Raw genomic sequence first — 24,458 nt, forward strand, 5'->3', positions numbered from 1 at the left:
GAATTTTGCCTATGATTTCCAATCCCTAAGCAAAACATGAACAGATATGTTTTCTTTTCTATGCATTTTAACTCTTAAATAAAACATCTACATAATTTCAGTTACACACCGTAAGTATATACGCATGTAATGTAGTAAAAGGCACATTCATAACCTGTAATATTTATGTATTTTGCTCTTTGTAAGCGCAGAAAGGCATATCAAAATTTCACAGATGTGTCACAACGTTCGCTTTTCCCTTCCACATCAACAACTGTTATTACTTATCATGGCAGATTTAGTGAGAGACTACTTTGGGACAAATTATTATCCAGATCCTTATATTTTTTAACCTGAATATAAGGAGGATGAGCTACAACCTTTAGAAACCGAGTGCTAAGGCAACAGCGCCTCCTTGCCACACCCACTGGATTAAAGATGTTCTGGATTTTCTCAAACTGGACGAAATGGATTAAAGATGTTCGATATTTTCTCAAACTGGAGGAAATGAGGCTGACATTGAACGGTGGTTCTGTGAACTTTCAGGAATTATGGGGTGGTTTCCTAAAATATGTAAAAGACTGATCTCAAGTATAACCTTGATTGGGGACATTCAAGGGTGGAGTTGTCTGTGGCTTCATGTCAATATTTGCTTGTACTTATTTGACTGATACATTTTTTTTTCCAATTTAATATTTTTATTTTAATGTTATAAATAATTTTTGTGGGTTACTTTTTTGGGGGGAAAATAAATATTTTTATTGTATTTCGGGACTGTATATGTCAAAAATCCATCCCAAAAAATTAAAAATAAATAAAAAATGAAACCGGGTACTAAACAGATCCAGCTTCAGTGAAATCCTATGCATCATTTAGCAGTATTGCTAAGTGCTAAATAAGAAGCACAAACTACCAACATGATAAAATGTTCATTTACTGTACAATGTCTGCTCTCACTAGGATCCCGACTGATAGGATTTTCTTATATTCCCGTTTACATGAAGTAACCATTCCTCACAAAGGACTAAAAAAAAGTTGTCGCACATTTGCGTCTTTTTGTGTTGCACTCCATTTCCTGGTGTAAATTGGATGTCACAGATGAACAACTTCTCATCTTATAGCTACAACCTTCTACTATCCAGGTGAGAGGCATTATTTATAATCCATACAAAATGTTTAGCAACTTAGAGGCGATCATGATGCAGTAGCTCAGTGGGTCAATATGTCAACACTGTAGCTGCACAAGTTAGTGAACTCTGTGATCACGGCACGACTAAAAAATGGTTCGCCTGCGTTAGCGCTTATAATAACAATATTGTTAATATTCAGGTCACAAGACCTGAATAGAGTGTTGTTGACGGTTTTTGGATGGTTATTTAGAGGCAGAATGGAATACTCTCTTTATCTGCATTGCTAGCCACCTAGAACGAGCCAATTATTTTGTGAATGCTCCAAGGTATTCGCACTTATGCAACTCCACACAAAAATTATTCTATATATCATTATTATTATTCCTGCTTAATCTCATTTTTGTGTAGCATTTTTGATTCCCTCCTCCTTCCACATTTTTGATCCAATTTTAACCATTCCAACTTTAGCTAAATTTGTACACTTAACCCTAATAATCACATATTTTGTTTCTTGGCACAATGTCAGATGTATGCCAGCATTTCAGCTAATGGGATATATTTGGAGCAAAAACTTATAGATTATGTTACTTTGTAGCCTTTTGGGGGTGTGCTAACTCTTCCAACATTTAGAATTTCAAGATTCATAGTACATTTTAGTAAAGCTACTGCTCTTCACCTCACCTCTCAAACTATTTAACAATGAAACTATTACAACTTTCAACTACGGCTGGGCAATATATCGATATACTCGATATATCACGGGTTTTTCCTTTGTGCGATATGGAAAATGACTATAACGTGATAATCGAGTATATGTTCTCACACAGTTGCTTTTAGCTGTGGGCATTACACTGCATGCGTTTCCCACTCTTTCTTGTCTCTCCTTCTCACAGAGACATAAACAAGCGCACCTTCTTACATACGTCTCGCGTGCAACGTCACACACCCTCTCCGAGCAGAGAGGTAGCTATATGGGTAACATTAGCTCTGACGCTAACGGTGCGTTGCGAGTGGTAATACAAGTGAAAGAAGGTGCCAATGTGGTAACAAATGAAGGGAGAATTAATTCCCAAGAAAAACAGCACGGGGTGCATCGTCTGGCGGTGGTTTGGCTTCAAGCGGGAATATGTTGAACAATTATGCGGCAAAAGGGTTGCTACAAAAAGTTGCAGCACTGCTATTTGATTTCTTATTCTGCAGCTCATTTTTATCTGACAGTTATTGAAATATCTTGTGTGACATCATGCACAAAAGTGCACTCTGTTTTAAACTATTGTAGTAGCGTTCTGTACAAAAAGTGCACTTTAATTTAGTGTTGTTTTGATGTGTGAGCTTAGTGACATGCACAAAAGTGCACTCATAGCTTGTTTTAAAATGTCTGACAATCTTGCAATTTCTGTTTTGAAATTACATGAATGTTTGTGCAACTGCTTAATAACTGTTTAATAAATACAGTTTTGGTCAATTGACTTAGTTGTGATTTCCCTCTCTGCATGAAAGTTTAAAATGAGCATGCATTAATGCAGTATGAACAAGAATGTTTTAATGTAGACAAATAGAATCATCATACTGCTGTGATTATATGCATCAAGTGTTCATTCAAGGCTAAGGCAAAATATTGTGATATATATCGTATATCGTGACATGGCCCAAAAATATCGAGATATTAATAAAAGGCCATACCGCCCAGCCCTACTTTCAACCCATTTATACATTTCACTGGAATTTTAGTTTAGCGTCAGATCTTTAACATTCAAACCATTTCTACATTCAAACCATTTCTATATTCAAATAGCATTTCAGTTTAGATTTAACATTGGAGCATTCACACACAATTTCTACAGAAATTGCTTCATTTAGTTACAAGTTAAAATGCAATTGAAAATATAAATGTGTTCTTGTCTCTCATAAGGATTGTGAATGATAGGCAAATGTCCCCAAAAAAAGTGCAGTTCCCCTTTAAAATGCAATTTAGAGTTTAGCATGAAACTTTTTAGTATGCTATCCACAGCTGAGATTAGTGCCTTTTTAATGCAAACTAGCCGCTGAAAAAGCTGCACAATTACAGACAAATACTATGATGATGGTTATTGTTAGAAGTAGTAAAAGTGCAATGCTAAGTTGTGACTATGTGAAGGCGCAGGATGACAAGATGCACAAAAACACTAGGGGGCGGAGGGGTATATGCGGCGTGATGGTGCGGCGTGCTGCACGGAGATGCATGGATGAAACTGTGGAGCATCAACAGGAAGCCCTTCCCTCCACACCTCGCTGTCTGGATCAGAGGGCGAGAGGGAGAAGGCCTCCGGTTCTACGACTGCAGGGGAACTTACTGAGTGTGAGTTTCATCATCATCTGCACCATCATCATCCTCATCCTCATCATCCCCTAAGTGTGCCACATGGCCCCTGGGAGCGGAGGTGGAGACAGGGGGGGGGAATTGAAAGAGAGGAAGGGGAGAAAGGAAGGAGGTGGGAAGGATGCAGGCAAAGGTGATAAGAGGAGGAGGAAGATGGGAAAGGGGTGGGGGGGAGAGCTGTGTGAAGCTTTGTCCACAAAAACGGCTAATCCTCCAACTAATCCGCATTTAAAAAGCGGAAATGAAAGCTTAATCAAAACATGTAGCAACACAATGCATTGTAAAACTTCCACAATGGACCATTTGACACACCTCAACACCAAAACTGACCTCCAGACTTAATGCGCAAGAAGCTATTCAATACAACAAATTAAAAGCACGTAGATTGAGAGTGATCAATTCGTTAAGAAAGGCACGAGTTGCACCAGATTTCTGCATAGACGATAGAGCAGGATTTCAGACACGATATGCATGAAAAGGGAATAATATTTGCTGGACGCCCACCACCGCTTTGAATAAAAGCTACAAAAGGTGTGTGCAAGCCATGCCTTGCCAGGAAGCTGCTATTAGTGCGCCATCTTCCACTTGATGACATTAAAAGCGTGACACAGGCAAGCAGACGGGGGAGTTAGAAATAATAATAAAATAAAATCCCAGCAGATTCCAAAAAAACGCTGACAGCTCCAACAGCGTGGAGTCGTTAGTGGTGCGTGATCAGCCCGATTAGTTAACGATGATTGGCTGATGGGTGGCCGGGGGGTTAGAGCGCCGGCCCAAAAAAATTTAAAAAAGTGCCGAATCAGCACGTGGAGTGGGAAAAGGTTGCACTTACCTCTGCTGCAGCTCCTCCTCCACGGACTTGAGAAGGCTTCTGCCGGACAAACAATTTGAGAGGGCATTAAAAGAAATTTGAAAAATCTATTGATTCATGTACTTTGTTAGCCACCTACATTCAATTACATAATAATTAGGCATGCACAATAGTTGTTTAAGTCGTATATCTTCCTGCTTCTCAGAACTGGTAACTTATTTAGATATATTTTGTATATTCATTATTCAAAAATAACTAGTGTGTGCAGCAGGCGTATTCTTTGGCTATCATAACAAACTCGTAGCCATGCTGGCGTTTTAGGTGGCTGATTAGGTTTGATGTGTTGACTCTCGACGTATACCTCCATGGCAGAACGGTTGGAATAAATAGTAAACAAGCGGTACAAAATAAATAGATGGATGAATTGTAATCACGATTAATTACACGATTATTCATTAATTTTCAAAACATGAGTATTTATTGTCACACCAAAACTCCATCCATCCATTTTCTACCGCTTATTCCCTTTTGGGGTCGCTGGCGCCTATCTCAGCTACAATCGGGCGGAAGGCGAGGTACACCCTGGACAAGTCACCACCTCATCGCAGGGCCAACACAGATAGACAGACAACATTCACACTCACACACTAGGACCAATTTAGTGTTGTCAATCAACCTATCCCCAGGTGCATGTCTTTGGAAGTGGGAGGAAGCCGGCGTAGCCGGAGAGAACCCACGCATTCACGGGGAGAACATGCAAACTCCACACAGAAAGATCCCGAGCCTGGGATTGAACCCAGAACTACTCAGGACCTTCGTAATGTGAGGCAGACGCACTAACCCCTCTTCCACCATGAAGCCTGCACCAAAACTCAAAGTTCAAATATCGTTTAAAAAAAACCTGTATATAAATTAGTAACAAATAAACCACAAGTAAAATAATAATAACAGCAATAACAATACATTTAGATAACAATAGCAATATAAACAACTATTAAATTCAGTTTTTCCATTTTTTTTTAATCTCCGTTTTTCACCTTTGACCGCTACACTTATTTTATTACCATCGTGTGCTTTTTTTTTGTAAAATAACATTTGATAGTTAACTGCAAAAATTCTCACATTTATTGGTGCCATAAATATTTTGAAAATGTTGACCAGTGTATAGGGTAAAAGCATAATAATTGTGTAAATGTATCAATAAGGGCTTTAAGGGCATTATGCTTGTGCAAGGTACTTTTTTCAAACCTTAATTTTGTTTATGTAGTCAGACTGGGCGTGGCGCACCGCACTATTATTGTGAAGGGGGAAGTGTGCTGTGCTGTTCTTAGCTTGATTAGTAGAGAAAGCTTTTATACTTGAAAAAAAAAAAGTGCGCCTCTCAAACTGTGACCACTATTTGATCATTGTTGTTACATGGATGATTTCGTTCACAACAACTCAAGCAGATGATATGCGTTGAGGACGTATGGATAGTTCTTGCTAGTTTCAGCTTCGTAGTTTATCAGGACGGGACGGCTGGGGTTGAGTGTGTCGGGAATAAATGAGCGCTACCGTACACATTATTTTTCCAAACAAATGTTTTTTCTCCTCCCAATGACAACAGCAAGTGTGTCCATCGTTATGACTTATACTTTGTTTGATGAGCCCTTTTAATGCCGTGTTACAGACACCGTTTGGAAGCAACTAAGGACTGTAAATAAACATTTACCGTATTTTTTGGACTATAAGTCAGAGTTTTTTTAATAGGGGTGTGACATATACTCCGGAGCGACTTATGTGTGAAATCATTAACACAGTACCGTAAAATATCAAATAATATTATTTATCTCATTCGCGGAAGAGATGAAAAAAATGTCAGCAATCCTCACACACACATCAACCAATAAGAATTCGGGGTAGGGTCATGGCAGAAGTGCATTGTGGGTCATGGAATGCTAACTGCTATATGCTATATGCTACTGCCGTAGCTATTAAAATGGATCATTTCATCGTTGGCGGTAACTTATAAAAAGTGAGAAGGGCTGAACAAAATTGGAACCGAAGAGGAAATCATGTACTGCAAATTACGAGCTGGACGTAGTGAAATATGCAGCAGAAAACGACAAGAGGAAGCGGCGCATACCTTTGGAGTTGGCAGAGTTGTTTGGAAGCGACATCAAGGAAGAACATTTCATGGGATTTATCGATTAGGAGTGACAGATTGTTTGGTAAACGTATAGCATGTTCTATATGTTATAGTTATTTGAATGACTCTTAGCATAATATGTTACGTTAACATACCAGGCACGTTCTCCGTTGGTTATTTATGTGTCATATAATGTACACTTATTCAGCCTGTTGTTCACTTTTCTTTATTTATTTTAAATTGCCTTTAAATGTCTATTCTTGGTGTTGGATTTCAGCAAATACATTTCCCCCAAAAATGCGACTTATACTCCAGTGCGACGTATATATGTTTTTTTCCTTCTTTATTATGCATTTTCGGCCAGAGCGACTTATAATCCAAAAAATACGGTACACAATATTTCTGTGTATATAACTAATTTTGTATCGTATATATCTGCGGCTTGTAGTCCGGTGTGGCTTAAATATGGGGGGGCAAAACACAAAAATTTAGTGGCTGCAGCTTATATACCAGTGTGCTCTATAGTCCGGAAAATATGGTAGCGTTATTGAAAATATATTTAACGGTTTAGCATGGCTTGACCTACACTGGCATGTTTACCACATTTAAGACAAAAAATTAATACAGGCAAAAAAATTATGTTAGTGTCCTCCATATCCTTTAATTTTTCTTGGTGTAAAAATATTAAAGTGAAGGACTTACTTGTTTCCTCCAAGCAGACAAGGTGAATCGTGGCCGTACTCCATCTGCAAGTCCTACAAAAAGACAGAAGGCATCACTAAATTTGTGACATATTATTCATTGATTGTACTTGAATTGTCCCTATAATAAAATAAAAAAAACAGGAGGAAATTGTGATATGACTGAACCCCTGCCGTCAAATGACTGCAAGAGATTATTTTTGATTTATTGACAGAGCATTTGCTGAATTCATAGAGATGTGCGTTTTTGTGCAGTGTTCACATTGTGGCCTTACAAATGCGGCTGTCACAAATGTCACCACAAGCATTGCCTCAGCTAAGCAGTGACCTCAAATTATGTTGGCCCGTGTTTTTACAGCCACCCACTACTTGAACATGTGTACTGAAAGCTAACATTTGGGTTTCAGATTAGGAAAACAAATGTGTGTTGTAGGGCATACCAATTTCACTTAACACCCATTTATTTACATTAGGACTTTATTTAAGAGAGACCAGTGGGTAGGGTGACATCTAGTGGTGGGGGTTTAAAGTAAATCTGCCAAGCCCTACTGCAATTTCACTTGCTTTTGCCTAGATTTGTCGCAAGGTGGCTTCTCAAACGTGTCATGACTCCCAACGGTTAGCCAGCGCCATCAATCAATATGGAGTGAAATTACTGCCCAAAATTCCACAAACACACAAAAATGTTTTTATTCACGCTCAACGACAAAAAAACTAACAAATTTCTTCCAATAAATGAACAGTTTGCAAGTAAAAAAAAAAAGAATTTTTGCTAGTAAAAAACATTTGCAAGTTATAAAAACAATTTTCTGCAAGTAAAAAAACGATTTGCAAGTATATATAAAAATTATTCAATTGAAAAAACAATTTTTGCAAGTATAAAATATATTCTCTTATTTTCTTTAAGTTAAAACTTTCGTCAGTAATATTACACCCTGTGCGATCCACACACCTGCACTCAAAGCAACCCAAAATCGCACTCTAGAACGATATATGGTGCTGCTATGTCACTGTAAGGCTGTCAGAGCTACTGTTATTGGCACATGGGGGGGTGAAATGGGGAAACCGACAGGTTAACTTACAGGTTGAGATTATTTCCCCTTTCCCCATTTTAGTTTTTGGGAACGGCATGGAGAGGTTGGGAGAGTGGCCATGCCAGCAACCTGAGGGTTCCTAGTTCGATCCCCAGCTTCTACCAACCTCGTCATGTCCGTTGTGCCCTTGAGCAAGATACTTCACCCTTGCTTCTGATGGGTCGTGGTTAGCGCTTTGCATAGCAGCTCAGTGTCTGTGGGAATGTCTGTGTGAATGGGAGAATGTGGAAATAGTGTCAAAGCGTTATATAACCCTTTTACCATTTTTTGGAGGACGGCGCAATGCGCAAATTATGTTTTTTTTACTTGCAAAAATGTCTATTTTTTTCCTTGCAAATCGCTTTTTTAATTGAAGAAAATAGTTGTTGTTTTTTTTACAGGAGAATTGTTGAGAGTGAGGAAAACATTTTTGTGTGTTTGTGGAGTTTTGGCTGATTTTTCACTCCAGCAATCACTCTTCAGGAATTTATGTGCAGTGTCAAAAAACACAACTTTTAGCGGACACAAACAACGTTTGTTGTTATAAACACAGCCTTTGTGGTTTCGCTTTAACATTTCAGCGTCCGGGATGCGGACACGCCTTTCTGTGGTCTTGTGAGTGGCACCACCGTCGGTGATGGCGTCCCATCCTGCTATCCTGGTGAAATGGAAGACATTTCCTTCCTGAGCTCATTCCCACATCCACTAATCACATGTTGCCCGCCGTGATAGAAAAATAAACATAATTATAAGCTCTCTGTCTTCGTCTTTGTCATCTGTGCTTCCTAACTTGGTCGTCATGGCGCCACTATCTGTGGCCTTCCGGTGTGAATTCTACAGCTACAGTGTATGTGTTTGTTTTAGTAATTCAGCAAATCCTGGTCAAAAATGATAATGCACCATGATGGTGCCCATGAGGAGTTTGTTCAAAGAAAAAAACACCACTAAATGAAGCCACAATGTGTAAGCAGCAACGTGTCAGGAAAAACACATCTTGAAAAGTGACATAATGCAACGAGTGTGCAAGAAGGAGAGACACAAACGAGAGAAAGCGCAAGCATGACACTTGCTTTCTCCATCTACTGTACGAAAGGTTAGAGCGCAATATAGGAGCAGCAGTGTACAGAAAGATAAAGCAGAGGAAAAAATAACCACCCAAGAGACAGCAAAACAATGCCTGCATCACTCTAGGGCAGGCCTATTTAAATAGCGGCTTGAGGGCCAAATCCGGCCCCAGAATGACACCACACAGGCCCCCTCGAGTTCAGTTCAAAACATGGGAGACATATATTTCTGCAGTGATTCCTAAAACCCTACAGGGCTTCTGTTGTCTGGAGGAACTTGGACCACTGTAAAGACATTGGCAGATTCTTGCATTGATAATTAGACATGGAACACTGGGGTCCAAACTTTACATTTACATATATGCAAAAAAACTCTCATTTGTTGGTGCAACATATTTGTGTGGTGCATCAATACGTCCTATGCTTTTTAGCAGATGTACTGTATGTACCGTAATTTCCAGACCATAGAGCAAACCGGTATTAAAGCCACAACCACTGAGTTTTAGGGAAAATAAATAGTTTTCCATTTATAAGGCGCACCAGATTATAAGCCGCACATATAGTACATACGTTGTGAATAAATATTTATGCAGAAAGATTCTGGAAATATTCATTTGCAAATCAGCCATTTTACTGTAACAGGGCAGTAAAATGGCTGATTAAACAAAACAGGAGTCATCGTCATGGACCCACTAGCTGCGGAAGATAGCTCTCTAATCAGCTAAGCAGACTCAACAACTCCATGCTGACATTTTGGGGAATTTACTGGGGAATTTGTGAAACTGAAACAGTAAAAAAAAAAAAAAGAATGCCGCTGTCGGTTAATAACACCAACACAGACATTCGCAAACGTGTTAGCATATTAGCTAATGCTAACGACTCTAGCTACATTACATGACAATATGCAAGAAAACACTCCTACAGACATCACACATAGGACGATTTATTAAGTATGAAAAGTTTTAGTTATATTGTAAAACTTACAAATGTTGCTTGGAGTTATCAATGAAGAATCCAAACAAGTAAAAACCCTATGGAAGAGTAGAAGACTGAACGGCACTTTACTCCCGGTTGAAAGCAGTAAAAATGGAAGGAGTGAACAAATTTGTCCAAAAGATGGCGCCATAGCACAAACAACGAAAAACCTTGTCAGTGTATTTGTTTGTGTTTTGAAAAAAAACGTTTTGTGTTATGGCCGTCAGTAAAGAAAAATCAATAAACTAGAATTTTAAGGTGCTTATAGTACGGAATTTACAGTAACTAAGGTGTTGCTGTAGCTTTTTTTTTTTTTACTTTAAATGCACTCGGTAGTCATTTGTTCAACTTCTTTAGTTATACACGTTGTGTCCTTCAAGGTTTTATTTTACGTCCTCTGTTTTTTTTTTTAATCATTCGGGCTATTCAACCAGTGTCCCGCAAGTTCAGTTGGAAAAAAAAAATCTTGTGACAGGGTCACATTTTTGTAGCAGATTCTTAGAAAAACAGTAGAGTGCTGTCATACAGATTATCTAGATTTTTGCAGCAGGTCCTTAAAAACAACAGAGCGCTCCTGTAACAAAATAAATAGACCAAAATCAAACATCTACTGCAGAGGAAGCTGGTTCTCCGGAATATTTAAAATAATAACAATAGCGAGGGGAGAAGTCCGTCCCCCCTCAAAACAATTTAGTTGAAAACACCTAGTTGAGCAAGACACTACACTACACACCTCTGAACTTTGCTGTTTTAGTGTGTCACAACTGATGTCTCGGAGTGCTTTTTGTGTGATTGTACAAACATCTGAAGGCATGAAAAAAACAGCAGCAACAGTTAATGAGGCTGGGAGGTGAAAGGGGAGAGAGAAAGTCGAACACGTGAGCAGTAGCAGAACATGACACCAATCTCCTGAAATGAACACAGACGACGCACGCTGGAAATGAAAGGAGAGAAAAGGACGGTCAAAAGGCGGGAAAGCCTGTTGGGGGGGCCAGGTTAGAAATGGCAGAGAAGAAGTTAGAGACAATGAAAGAAAAAAAGAAAAAAAAACACAGCAGGTGGTTGGAAGGAGAGAGACGAGAGAGTACTACCAGATTAGATCTCGCGGTATAGTAGAGCTCCTCAACACAGTCCAGATATGGCTCAGAATCACACTGGTCAGCAAGACAAAGCGAGAGAGACCTCAGTTAATACATCAACCTTGGACGATAGAAGGGGACAAGGGGGAGAGGGGATGGGCAAAAGGGGCATTGATGCAAGACAGACAATGGCAACGTTTGAGGGGGGAATGGACAAAGACCTAAATGGGCCCTGGAGTCTGTGGATCAGCAAGAATAAGAGAGAGGACACATTTTAGGATGAGTGGAGGAGGCGGAGATAAATCCAGTAACCACCTGCTGTAGGTTTGAAAATACAAACATTAGAAGTAGTGACTTTGTACTTCTTCCTCTAGTGACACTGCAATGTCAGAAATAGAGGACTCAAGTATTTCTTCATACCGTGGTCTTTACCATGCCAGTAAAATAGGACAGTATTTCCTCATGTAGTAACCTGCAGAGAGTAGCAGGCATCTCTATGTAAGTTAGGTCTTTAATTTAGTTTTTTTTTTCTTTTGGGTCAGTACTGAAATGCAGCGCTTTTTGTGAAATGCTAAACTCAGAGATCACCTCTGTTGTGCTGAAGTTGTTTGCTGCAATAATGACGTTGGCCGCTAGACAAAGGCAATACCCTCTCAGCTCCATCAGTTATTGTCCCTATTTGGGGTGCAAGATTGTTTATTTGGCGGGATGCACGATATCTATTGATTTACAAACCCCTTTTCCATATGAGTTGGGAAATTATGTTAGGTGTAAATATAAACGGAATACAATGATTCGCAAATCCTTTTCAACCCATATTCAATTGAATGCACTACAAAGACAAGATATTTGATGTTAAAACTCATAAACTTTATTCTTTTTTGCAAATAGTAACTAACTTAGAATTTCATGACTGCAACACGTGCCATATTAGTTGGGAAAGGGCATGTTCACCACTGTGTTACATCACCTTTTCTTTTGACAACACTCAATAAGCGTTTGGGAACTGAGGAAACTAATTGTTGAAGCTTTGAAAGTGGAATTCTTTCCCATTCTTGTTTTATGTAGAGTTTCAGTCGTTCAATAGTCCGGGGTCTCCGCTGTCGTATTTTACGCTTCATAATGTGCCACGCATTTTCGATGGGAGACATGTCGTGAATGCAGGCGGGCCAGGAAAGTGCCCGCTTTCTTGTTTTACGAAGCCACGCGGTTGTAACGTGTTGAATCCAGCTTGGCATTGTCTTGCTGAAATAAGCAGGGGCATCCATGAAAAAGACGGCGTTTAGATGGCAGCATATGTTGTTCCAAAACCTGTATGTACAGTACCTTTCAGCATTAATGGTGCCTTCACAGATGTGTAAGTTACCCATGCCTTGGGCACTAATGCACCCCCATACCATCACAGATGCTGGCTTTTGAACTTTGCGTCAATAACAGTCTGGAGTGTTCGCTTCCCCTTTGGTCCGGATATTTCCAAATACAATTTGAAATGTGGACTCGTCAGACCACAGAACACTTTTCCACTTTGCATCAGTCCATCTTAGATGATCTCGGGCCAAGAGAAGCCGGCGGCGTTTCTGGATATTGTTGATAAATGGCTTTTGCTTTGCATAGTAGAGCTTTAACTTGTACTTACAGATGTAGCGACGAACTGTATTTAGTGACAGTGGTTTTCAGAAGTTTTCCTGAGCCCATGTGGTGATATCCTTTACACACTGATGTCGGTTTTTGATACAGTGCCATCTGAGGGATCGAAGGTCACGGTCATTCAATGTTGCTTTCCGGCCATGCCGCTTACGTGGAGTGATTTCTCCAGATTCTCTGAAACTTTTGATGATATTATGAACCGTAGATGTTGAAATCCCTAAATTTCTTGCAATTGCACTTTGAGAAACGTTCTTAAACTGTTTGACTATTTGCTCACGCAGTTGTGGACAAAGGGGTGTACCTCGCTCCATCCTTTCTTGTGAAAGACTAAGCATTTTTTGGAAAGCTGTTTTTATACCCGATCATGGCACCCACCTGTTCCCAATTAGCCTGCACACCTGTGGGATGTTCCAAATAAGTGTTTGATGAGCATTCCTCCACTTTATCAGTATTTATTGCCATCTTTCCCAACTTCTCTGTCACGTGTTGCTGGCATCAAATTCTAAAGTTAACGATTATTTGCAAAAAAAAACAAAAACGTTTATCAGTTTGAACATCAAGTATGTTGTCTTTGTAGCATATTCAACTGAATATGGGTTGAAAAGTATTTGCAAATCATTGTATTCCGTTTATATTTACATCTAACACAATTTCCCAACTCATATGGAAACGTCGTTTGTAGATTTAAGTGTGATTTGTGCACATCTGGAGGTCAGAAAGATTTGACAAAATGTAGATTTGACAAAGTGTACCTGGAGATTTGTCCGAACAAAAATCCGTAGACTTTAAAGCGCTTGTGGTTGCATGCTATCATTTAAAAAGTTAAAGTTAGTACCAATGATTGTCACAAACACACTAGGGTTGGCGAAATTATTCTCTGCATTTGACCCATCACCCTTGATCACCCCCTGGGAGGTGAGGGGAGCAGTGAACAGCAGCAGTGGCCGAGCCCGGGAATCATTTTTGGTGATTTAAAGCCCAATTCCAACCCTTGATGCTGCGTGTCAAGTAGGGGGGTAATGGGTTCCATGTTTATAGTCTTACATGATGACATCAGATTGCTTTAGCCCTAAGGTGGTCCCTGGTAAACGATTAGCACTTTTCACACATTGTGGCGATAGGATGCGCCTTTCTTTGCTGCTGACTTTAGGGCATACTTGCCAACCTTGAGAGCTCCAATTACGGGAGGTGGGGGTGGAGGGAGCGTGGTCTGGGGTGGGGCGGAGGCGTGGTTGGGGGCGTCGTTAAAAGGGGAGGAGTATATTTACAGCTGTTCTGTGCGCAGTTGTGCGCTGCACTTTCTAAAAGGCGTAGATGTTATTGTCACATATGCATGATTGATTGAAACTTTTATCAGTAGTTGCACAGTACAGTACATATTCCGTACAATTGACCACTAAATGGTAACACCGCAATAAGTTTTTCAACTTGTTTAAGTCGGGGTCCACGTTAATTAGTTCATGGTACAAATATATACTATCAGCATAATACAGTCATCACACAAGTTAATCATCATAGTATGTACATTGAATTATTTACAATCCGGGGGGTGGGATGAGGAGCTTTGGTTGATATCAATCATCAATCAATCAATGTTTATTTATATAGCCCCAAATCACAAATGTCTCAAAGGACTGCACAAATCATTACGACTACAACATCCTCGGAAGAACCCACAAAAGGGCAAGGAAAACTCACACCCAGTGGGCAGGGAGAATTCACATTCAGTGGGACGCCAGCGACAATGCTGACTATGAGAAACCTTGGAGAGGACCTCAGATGTGGGCAACCCCCCCCCTCTAGGGGGGGGGTTCAGTCATCAACAATAACATCAACAGAGAAATGGACATTGAAACTGTGTAGTTCTTACTTAGTAGGATATGTACAGCCAGCAGAGAACATAGTGAGTTCAGGTAGCATAAGAACAAGTATATACATTAGGAATATATTCGATTATTTACATTAGGTTATTTACAATCCGGGGAGATGAGATGTGAATTGGAGGAGAGCTTAGTAAAGGGTTGTTGTGTTGTGGTGCATGTACAGTAGATGGCAGTATTGTCATGTTTAAGAGTGTCACATGCTGTTTACGGCAGACGAACTGCTTTACGGTAGACGTAAACGTGACTGCTGTTGTTGTGTGTTGTTACCGCGCTGGGAAGACGTTAATGAAACTGCCTAACAATAAACCCACATAAGAAACCAAGAACTCGCCCTCTGTCATTCTAAAGTTATAACGTCATTGGGCAGACACACTGTTTATAATGTGGGAATGTGGACGTGAAAACAGGCCGTCTTCACTCAGGTCCGCATGGAGCTGGAGGGGGCGTGGCCTCCAGCTCTGCCTGAATTTCGGGAGAAAATTTGTCCCAGGAGGTTTTCGGGAGAGGCGCTGAATTTCGGGAGTCATCCCGAAAATCCGGGAGGGTTGGCAAGTATGCTTTAGGGCAGCTTCTTTTTAAAACACATTCGTAGCCATGCCAGATGGAAAGACCTAAAAACACAACACAGAGCCGCGAGACTGTTTTTTTAGCTGGTTGATAAGGTCTAATGTGTTGAAGATGTGTTTTTTTTTCTTCCCTCCTCGCAGAATGTTTGCTGAACATTTGGTACAAAATATCACAGAGATGCCGCGGCTTGGTTGATAAGGCGTCTGTTCCCGCAATGTGAGGGTTTCTGGTTCGATCCCCAGCTTGCGCCATCCTAATCACGTCCATTGTTACCCTAAGGAGAGCGCAATACAAGTATAACCCCATTACCATTTACCATCATGCAGAATGTCTTCCTCTGATGAAAACATGTTTGTTTACAATGAGCTTTGAGGTTTACATTACGCACATAGTGGAAAAAGAGCGCTTGATTCGCTCACCTTAACCCACCTACGTAGTACAGTACGGGTAATCTTGCCTCATTGGAGCGTTGTTTTTTTTGGGGGGGTCATTAGAGTGACTTTTTAAAGGAGACCTATAATGCAAAACCAACATTTCGTATCTATTGGTTATTATCTATTGTGTATTTGGGATCTGCATTAGTTCCGAAAATGTGAAATCAAACCATGGAGGCATGACGTAGATATTTATAAAAAAATCTTGCCTTCCTTCACACTTCCTCCAAACGAGACAAATTTGTGAGATTTTCCAATTGGTGACATCAGTGGATATCTTCACATATGGTCAAGTTTTATCCACAAAGCTTTGCGAGACTCTGAAAATGTCATCAAATAAGCTCCTTGTTTTCCTCTATCCTCTTGTTGTGGGCAGACTGACTCGTGCATGCACATGCATCCCCCGAAGTTGCCATTTATTTTACAAAGTAGAATATTGTTCAAACTTTTGTCAATAGACTCCATATAGAAGCACTAAAATCTACAACATGGATGACGGGGCGTAGAAGTGGAGGCACGGTCAGAAAGCATTTTAAAGACAGTCCGCAAAACATAATATGCGCAACATTTTGACTATAAAATGTTATGTAGACCACACGGAGGTATTTTAAATGTAGAAAAAATGTATAATATGACCTCTTTAATGTTATCCGAACTATCAGTGTGACGTCAAAGTCCGGTATTTATCGTGCATCCTTAATGTGAGTGTTTGAGTGCATTAAAGCATGGCATCTATAAGAGAGGAGGTCACTAATAAACATTGTCGTAGTATCCTCGGTACAAAGAGGAATTGTTAGACTGTAAAACTATTTGTGGCAAAAGTATTGACATGAAAACACAACGCTGTGAAACTTACACACGGCCGTATTGTTCTGAAATGTGCGGGTCAGCAATAAATTGGGGGATTATATTCTTCCTTTGGATAAATTGGTGAAAAGTGAATGCAATAACTAATTTCACTGGTGGTTCCAAACAGATGAAAAAAGCAACATGGGATGTCAGACGGTGCTAATACGATCCTTACAATTGGGGCTGCACGATTAATCGACATCAAATCGACATCCAGGTTTTAAGTAGTGCGATAAATAACCACAAGAGGCTGATGTTTTTTTTTGGTGGGAGTGGCTTTAGCCATGCTGTCACCAGCATTTCAGTGACATGTTCGCCAATCGTAATTGTTGAGTCTTGCGTTTATTCGTCGCTCACTTAAAATAGGGAGAAAGAGGTCTCACTCTTTTCAGCGCTCTCCGCACCTGAGCGTGTTTATTTAACACTAGGCATAACTGAACGCAGTGATCCCTTTCTTCAGTCATTCACAACCTTAGGATTGGTGGGCGGAGCGCAAAGTGCCAGCTTTACATGCACAGGAAGCACAGACTGCCTCGCTACTCGCGACTCGTCAGTGAATAGTGTCGCAAAGTGACAAAAGTTAGGAAGAAAAAAATATGACTACAAAGCCAAATGTCCTTTTGTGGTAGTATTTCAGCTTGAAATTGAATAGGCAATGAGAGCCCATCAACACGGACAAACGAGCGACAATGCATAATCACATGATGGAAACAAAACAACAACTGACTTCGTTTGTCCAAATAGGAAAAAAATGCACTTTAAGATGTTTGACATTTATTCAAGTTAAATTTTTGCTTTGGGAAATGAGTCCGTTTTTATTTTTTGTTTATTTTTTTTAGGACTACAAAAGTGATGTAACTTCAAATTACAGTACAATGGTAAACATTTCTACAGTAATGAAAAATACTAGTATATTCTTTTAAATAGTTACTTGCATTATAAGTATATTTTAATAATAATCACTGTATAATTTTTAATCAGTTATTTCTTCAGTTTAAGAGCATGATGTAGACAAAAGCTCTGAGTTTGCATAAAAATAAATATTTTTAAAGTAAATGATTGCATATTGTTCGAATGTGTGGTTCCTTGACACAAGAATCCAGTATGTTGAACGACAGTCTAAAAGTAACACGTCTTCCTTCACTTGTTATTTTCACAGTTACATGCATGTGTAGGTATAAAATATGAAAATCGCGAATAGTTTTTTTTTGTCAAAATCGTGCAGCCCTACTTTCAACGTTCTGCAGACGTGAAAGTGAAGGAACGGAAAAGACCGGAGAGTGCCAAGTGAGGACAGAGAGGGTGTGAGGTGGTGGAGGACTGTGATTGTATAAATGAAGCTAGTGCCATTGTCCACTTGCAAATAATACTCTTATCTGCTTCAGATCCTACGCAACACACAAATACAGCCAAAAATGAGTAATCATCCCCGCAATGCCAGTGACATATTTTAGAAGTTCACAAAAACCCAATTCCACTCCAGTCAAGGCCAAACCTCCAAAGATAAGCATTCATACATCAGTTACTACCTCCTGCATGTGTCAAGAACCCTGGCTGCACTCAAAAACCTAACAGGTAATTCCCTTAGTATTGTTGTAGTTCTGATCACAAACCAAACAAAGTTGCTGTGTACAAAACCCACTCAATATTAACCCCACACCCCACCGCCCCTGCAATTAATCTACAGTAGATACTTTTAATAGCTGCTGAAGATACTTGCAAACATTGCTGTGGTGTAAAGATCCAAAACTAATGTGATAGAGTGGCAGAGCATGAACTGTAAGTGGGTGGGCTGGTTCTTTTTGGGCTCAACATACAGTAGTTGAGGACTGGCCATGCTGGTACTGGTCATGTGACAACCATAATAAAATAACTGCACACATGCAAAGAACGGATAAGTCACTAACCGGTTCATGATGGGGCTCTGTCTCCTTCCTCAGCGGGGGGTCAAACTTCACCTGACCGACTGAGGGAAAGAAACAAAAAACATGGACGTCAACATGGAATTGTGTGTGCTGCGTATATACTATATATATATATATATATATATATACATATATATATATATATATACAGTGGGGCAAAAATGTATTTAATCAACCACCGATTGTGCAAGTTCTCCCACTTAAAATGATGACAGAGGTCTGTAATTTTCATCATAGGTACACTTCAACTGTGAGAGACGGAATGTGAACAAAAAAATTGCAGGAATTCACATTGTAGGAATTTTAAAGCATTTATTTATAAATCATGGTGGAAAATAACTATTTGGTCAACCATTTTTGTAATATTTCTCTATTTTGTTTCCTTTTAAACCCACATTATTTACTTTTTACTTTTTTTTTTTTTTTTTAATTGATCTCAACTCTGTACACTGCTGCTGGAATTTTAATTTTCCTGAAGGAACTCTCCTGAAGGAATCAATAAAGTACTATCTATCTATCTATCTATCTATCTATTCAAAGCTCTCACTGATGGAAGGTTTTGGCTCTTTCCTTAACACGGATCAATCGTCCTGTCCCCCTAGCAGAAAAACAGCCCCAAAGCATGATGTTTCCACCCCCATGCTTCACAGTAGGTATGGTGTTCTTGGGATGCAACTCAGTATTCTTCTTCTTCCAAACACGACGAGTTGATTTTATACCAAAATGGATACATGGATGATACAGCAGAGGATTGGGAGAATGTCATGTGGTCAGATGAAACCAAAATACAACTTTTTCGTATAAACTCAACTCGTCGTGTTTGGAGGAAGAAGAATACTGAGTTGCATCCCAAGAACACCATACCTACTGTGAAGCATGGGGGTGGAAACATCATGCTTTGGGGCTGTTTTTCTGCTAAGGGGACAGGAGGATTGATCCGTGTTAAGGAAAGAATGAATATATATTGTGAGATTTTGAGCCAAAACCTCCTTCCATCAGTGAGAGCTTTGAATGGTTGACCAAATACTTATTTTCCACCATAATTTACAAATAAATTCTTTAAAATTCTTACAATGTGAATTCCTGGAATTTTTTTTCACATTCTGTTTCTCACAGTTGAAGTGTACCTATGATGAAAATTACAGACCTCTGTCATCATTTTAAGTGGGAGTACTTGCACAATCGGTGGCTGACTAAATACTTTTTTGCCCTACTGTATATATATATATCGTGCATGGACTCACAGTTGATCTCAGAGAGTGTCTTTCCTTCTCTGGTGCTTCTGCTGGTGGAACGGATCCGATGAGGGACAGCCACCGGAGACTTTAGAGATGAAGAGATGGACACACGGTAAAATATCTGCTCAAATGATGCATACCGACGACGCACTGCAGGCCACACGAGAAGGTTACAGAAGGTGAAAAACAAAAGGTAATCTGATCGCTGTTTCCTGCGAGTGGAATCTTCGATGACACAGCAAAACAACCAGTCACACACAGCAAGAAGGTCATCAAACAAGAGAGTCGACATCGAGCCTAAGATGAGCTCAATATGTTTGAGGTGTTTTTTTAAAGGATTCAAGCATAAAAATGGCTGTTTAATACCTGAGTGGGGAAAACAGCTCAGGTATTAATCTTTCTCATGATTGTCTTTTGAATTCATCATTATTGATTTTTAAATACGATTATTTTTACTACCGCAGCTGATCTTCATCTCAAAGCCATTAACAGACACAGCAAACACACACAATGCTTATAAAAACATTCGACAAAAACAAACCAGCATCAAACGCCATAAAAATATAATGTATCAAGTTTTTCTAGAGTCAGTTCAAACTGTAATGGTTGGATATATTTGAAAGTGTGTGCAAAAATATCAAACCACTAACAGGCAGACGCCTAGTAGCATAAATTCCTGACTATAAGCCGCTACTTTTTTTTCCTACACTTTGAACCCTGCGGCTTATAAAACGGTGATGGTAATTTCTGAATTTTTCTTCGCTGATGGCAATAATGCAAAGAGTTAAAACAAAAAAACAAGCAAACACCCTGGAAAGTGGTTATTGCTTGTGCTATGGCGCCATCTTTTGGACGAGATTGCTCACTGCAATTCCTCAAGTGTTCTTTCATTTAGTGCTTTAAATGTAGAAGCGCCGTTCCGTCGTCTAGTCGTCCATAAAGTTTTACTCGTATGAATTCTTAATTTATAAGGACAAGCAACGTTTATAAGTTTTACTCTAGAAAATACAACAATTAATACTTACTAAACCACCCCATATGTGATTTCTGTAGGAGTGTTTTATGCTTATTTGCAAGTGCTGTCATAATATATAGAAGATTGCTTCATTAGCATTAGCTAATATGCTAACACGTTTACAAGTGTCTGTGTTGGTATTAATAACTTACAATGGCATTCTTTTTGCATTGTTTCAGTTTCACAAATCCCTCAGTAAATTCACCAAAATGTCACCGTGGAGTTATTCAGTCTAATTAGCTGATTGGAGAGCGAGCTTCCGCAGCTAGTGAGTCCATGACAATGACTTCTGTTTTGTTTGATCAGCTGTTTTACTGCCATTTAACAGACAGTGTTTGGAAACAATTAAGGTATGTAAATAAATATTTACAAAATATTTTTGTGCAAATAACTTATTTTACAACGTATATATCTGCTTATAGCCTTATCGTCCGGTGCGGCTAATGTATGGAAAAATAGTTAGTTTTTTTTAAATTTTATGAGTGCTGCTAATATACGATGTGCGCTCTAGTCCAGAAAGTATGGTAATCTCAACGGTTGTGCAAGCACAACAAAAAAATAATTAAGAAACACTGAGCTAGAGGCATTGGTTTCTATGACATCAGTATGCAAACATAAAATCAAACAAGGCCGATCATCCAAGTCACACGGTTTGTTAAAACAAGACTCCACTGCAGACACGGCAGCCCGGCGTGGTACCTTCCTACGGGCGGGCAAACGGGGTGGGCGGCGAGCACCGGGGCTTATGGGTAGGAAATGACCCCTGTACTTAAACTGTGGAGGAGGGAGAGGAGGGTAGAGGGTGGTTGGGGAAGCAGACAGAAGAACAGAAGGACAGAAGAGAAGAGAGAAAAGTAAAGGAGGAGAGAAGAGAGGTGGAGAAGAGGCAGTGCTGCAAGGAGGAAGATGGAGAGATGAAGGAAAAAAGACAGTAAAAACTTTGTGAGGGAGTGCAAATGAAGGAGCGGGACGACCAAGTGGTAGAGTTGAAGCTGGTGGGGGAATGGTGTGAGATTTAACAAACGAGGAATATATGAGATGGGTGGATGAGAAGCGACATTGAGGAACAAGATCGTTATAATCATCATGTTGGAATTAAGTACAAGCTCGAAGGTTACCTCTGGTTCGGGGTCGTCGTCATCAAAATCGTTGTAGTTGTTGTGGTCGGGGTTTTTGGCTCGGTCCAGCAGCTCTTTAGCCAGCGTCCTGCTCAGGGGCTGAGACACGAATGGGTGCTGCGAAGACAGGAAGTCATGCTTACAGTTCAGGGCGTACAATACTCATACTCACACGCTTGGACGCGCCTCACCACCACTTCATATAAAACTACACAATACAAGGCAGAAATACATCAATAATAAACAAAGCTAAATACAGTGGGGCAAAAAAGTATTTAGTCAGCCACCGATTGTGCAAGTTCCCCCACTTAAAATGATGACAGAGGTCTGTAATTTTCATCATAGGTACACTTCAACTGTGAGAGACAGAATGTGAAAAAAAAATCCAGGAATTCACATTGTAGGAAGTTTAAAGAATTTATTTGTAAATTATGGTGGAAAATAAGTATTTGGTCAACCTTTCAAAGCGCTCACTGATGGAAGGTTTTGGCTCAAAATCTCCAGATACTTGGCCCCATTCATTCTTTCCTTAACACGGATCAATTGTCCTGTCCTCTCAGCAGAAAAACAGCCCCAAAGCATGAGGTTTCCACCCCCATGCTTCACAGTAGGTATTGTGTTCTTCGGATGCAACTCAGTATTCTTTTTCCTCCAAACACGATGAGTTGAGTTTATACCAAAAAGTTCTATTTTGGTTTCATCTGACCACATGACATTCTCCCAATCCTCTGCTGTATCATCCATGTATCCATTTTAGTATAAACTCAACTTGTCGTGTTTGGAGGAAGAAAAATACTGAGTTGCATCCCAGGAACACCATACCTACTGTGAAGCATGGGGGTGGAAACATCATGCTTTGGGGCTGTTTTTCTGCTAAGGGGACAGGACGATTGATCCGTGTTAAGGAAAGAATGAATGGGGCCATGTATCGTGAGATTTTGAGCCAAAACCTCCTTCCATCAGTGAGAGCTTTGAATGGTTGACCTAATACTTATTTTCCACCATAATTTACAAATAAATTCTTTAAAATTCGTACAATGTGAATTCCTGCATTTTTTTTTCACATTCTGTTTCTAACAGTTGAAGTGTACCTATGATGAAAATTACAGACCTCTGTCATCATTTTAAGTGAGAGTACTTGCACAATCGGTGGCTGACTAAATACTTTTTGGCCCTACTGTATGTTCTGGACCAAAAATCTGTCCATACTCTCTATTGCTCGCTAGTGTTACCATATCAATCAATCAATGTTTATTTATATAGCCCCAAATCACAAATGTCTCAAAGGACTGCACAAATCATTACGACTACAACATCCTTGGAAGAACCCACAAAAGGGCAAGGAAAACTCACACCCAGTGGGCAGGGAGATCTAAGTTATTGTGTAGAAATAAGGGGAAATAACCATAAAAGTAAACTCAATTTAATAATTGTGTTACAAAAAAGGTCAGTTAGAATGATACTTAATGTTGGATAAAGAGAACATTCACCTATTTCTGCAGGGGTGGCACCTGTAAAACCGTCAGTCTACCCCAAGTGGCAGTTGTAGTCACTATAATGGCTTACCATCACCATTCGAGTGAATCTTCTTTTAAGACAATTGCTGACTTTAAACAATAATACATTCTATAGCATTGAGATTGGTATTTTGCCAACATGGTAGTAATACAATGCTTTGTTTTTTTTTTCATTTTGGGTAAATGGCTTATGGGCTTAAAGAGGAAGATGACTCCAGTGCAACTTGAACAATGATGTACAGAACATGGGGGAGATTTAGTTTTGTTTTTTTTCTTATCTCCAGTGATTCTTTTTTTTTTTTTTTAAACAACCACTCCATCCTCCAGCTGTTGATTTCTGGTGTTCAAAAGAGAATAAATACCCTACAGAACGTGTTATATTTTTAAAAGGTAATGGTTATACAATGTTTGCAAGCTGACGATGCCGAAAGTCTTAGAGACGTTTGTTAAGTGCAGAAATTATGACTGAATTGTTGAAGTTGTATTTTCATTTGTACTTTAATTTTATTCACTGTTTAAGAAACATATTTATTATTTATTAATAATTTAGTTAACATTTAGTTAACATCGAGAGGAGCCAGATTAGGTGGTTCGGGCATCTAGTCAGGATGCCACCCGAACGCCTCTCTAGGGAGGTGTTTGGTGCACGTCCGAGCGGTAGGAGGCCACGAGGAAGACCCAGGACACAATGGGAAGACTATGTCTCCCGGCTGGCCTTGGAACGCTTCGGGAACCCCGGGAGGAGCTGAACGAAGTGGCTGGGGAGAGGGAAGTCTGTGCTTTCCTGCTTAGGCTGCTGACCCCGCGACCCGACCTCGGATAAGCGAAGAAGATGGATGGATGGTTAACATTTATTAATTTTAGCACTGCGTAATATATGTTATTGTATTTATTACTGAGTCCATTCTTTTGTGGTATATTTGATTAGCATTTATTTTGGAATTAGCCTGACCTTAGCCTTGATAA

The 24,458-nt window shown here is 39.7% G+C and overlaps 1 protein-coding gene across 12 annotated transcripts in view; it reads right to left on the reverse strand.

The window, feature by feature from the left end:
• LOC133559474 (mitogen-activated protein kinase kinase kinase kinase 3-like) overlaps positions 1-24,458 on the reverse strand; it is a 119,636-nt gene that overhangs the window by 36,968 nt on the left and 58,210 nt on the right. For 4 of the 12 annotated variants that reach the window (XM_061911278.1, XM_061911277.1, XM_061911269.1 and 1 more), the window contains exons 12-19: positions 21,976-22,092; positions 21,557-21,631; positions 19,849-19,927; positions 18,587-18,645; positions 11,312-11,374; positions 7,110-7,162; positions 4,301-4,339; positions 3,443-3,517 (exon numbers count right to left, since the gene is read on the reverse strand). In XM_061911278.1, coding sequence (XP_061767262.1) covers positions 3,443-3,517; positions 4,301-4,339; positions 7,110-7,162; positions 11,312-11,374; positions 18,587-18,645; positions 19,849-19,927; positions 21,557-21,631; positions 21,976-22,092 — 560 coding nt within the window. Of the gene's footprint in view, positions 1-3,442; positions 3,518-4,300; positions 4,340-7,109; positions 7,163-11,311; positions 11,375-18,586; positions 18,646-19,848; positions 19,928-21,556; positions 21,750-21,975; positions 22,093-24,458 lie in introns of all 12 variants that reach the window. The other 8 variants (XM_061911280.1, XM_061911273.1, XM_061911281.1 and 5 more) reach the window with 6 other exon arrangements.

This window comes from Nerophis ophidion, linkage group LG09 (genome assembly GCF_033978795.1).
Source record: "Nerophis ophidion isolate RoL-2023_Sa linkage group LG09, RoL_Noph_v1.0, whole genome shotgun sequence".
NCBI lineage: Eukaryota > Metazoa > Chordata > Actinopteri > Syngnathiformes > Syngnathidae > Nerophis > Nerophis ophidion.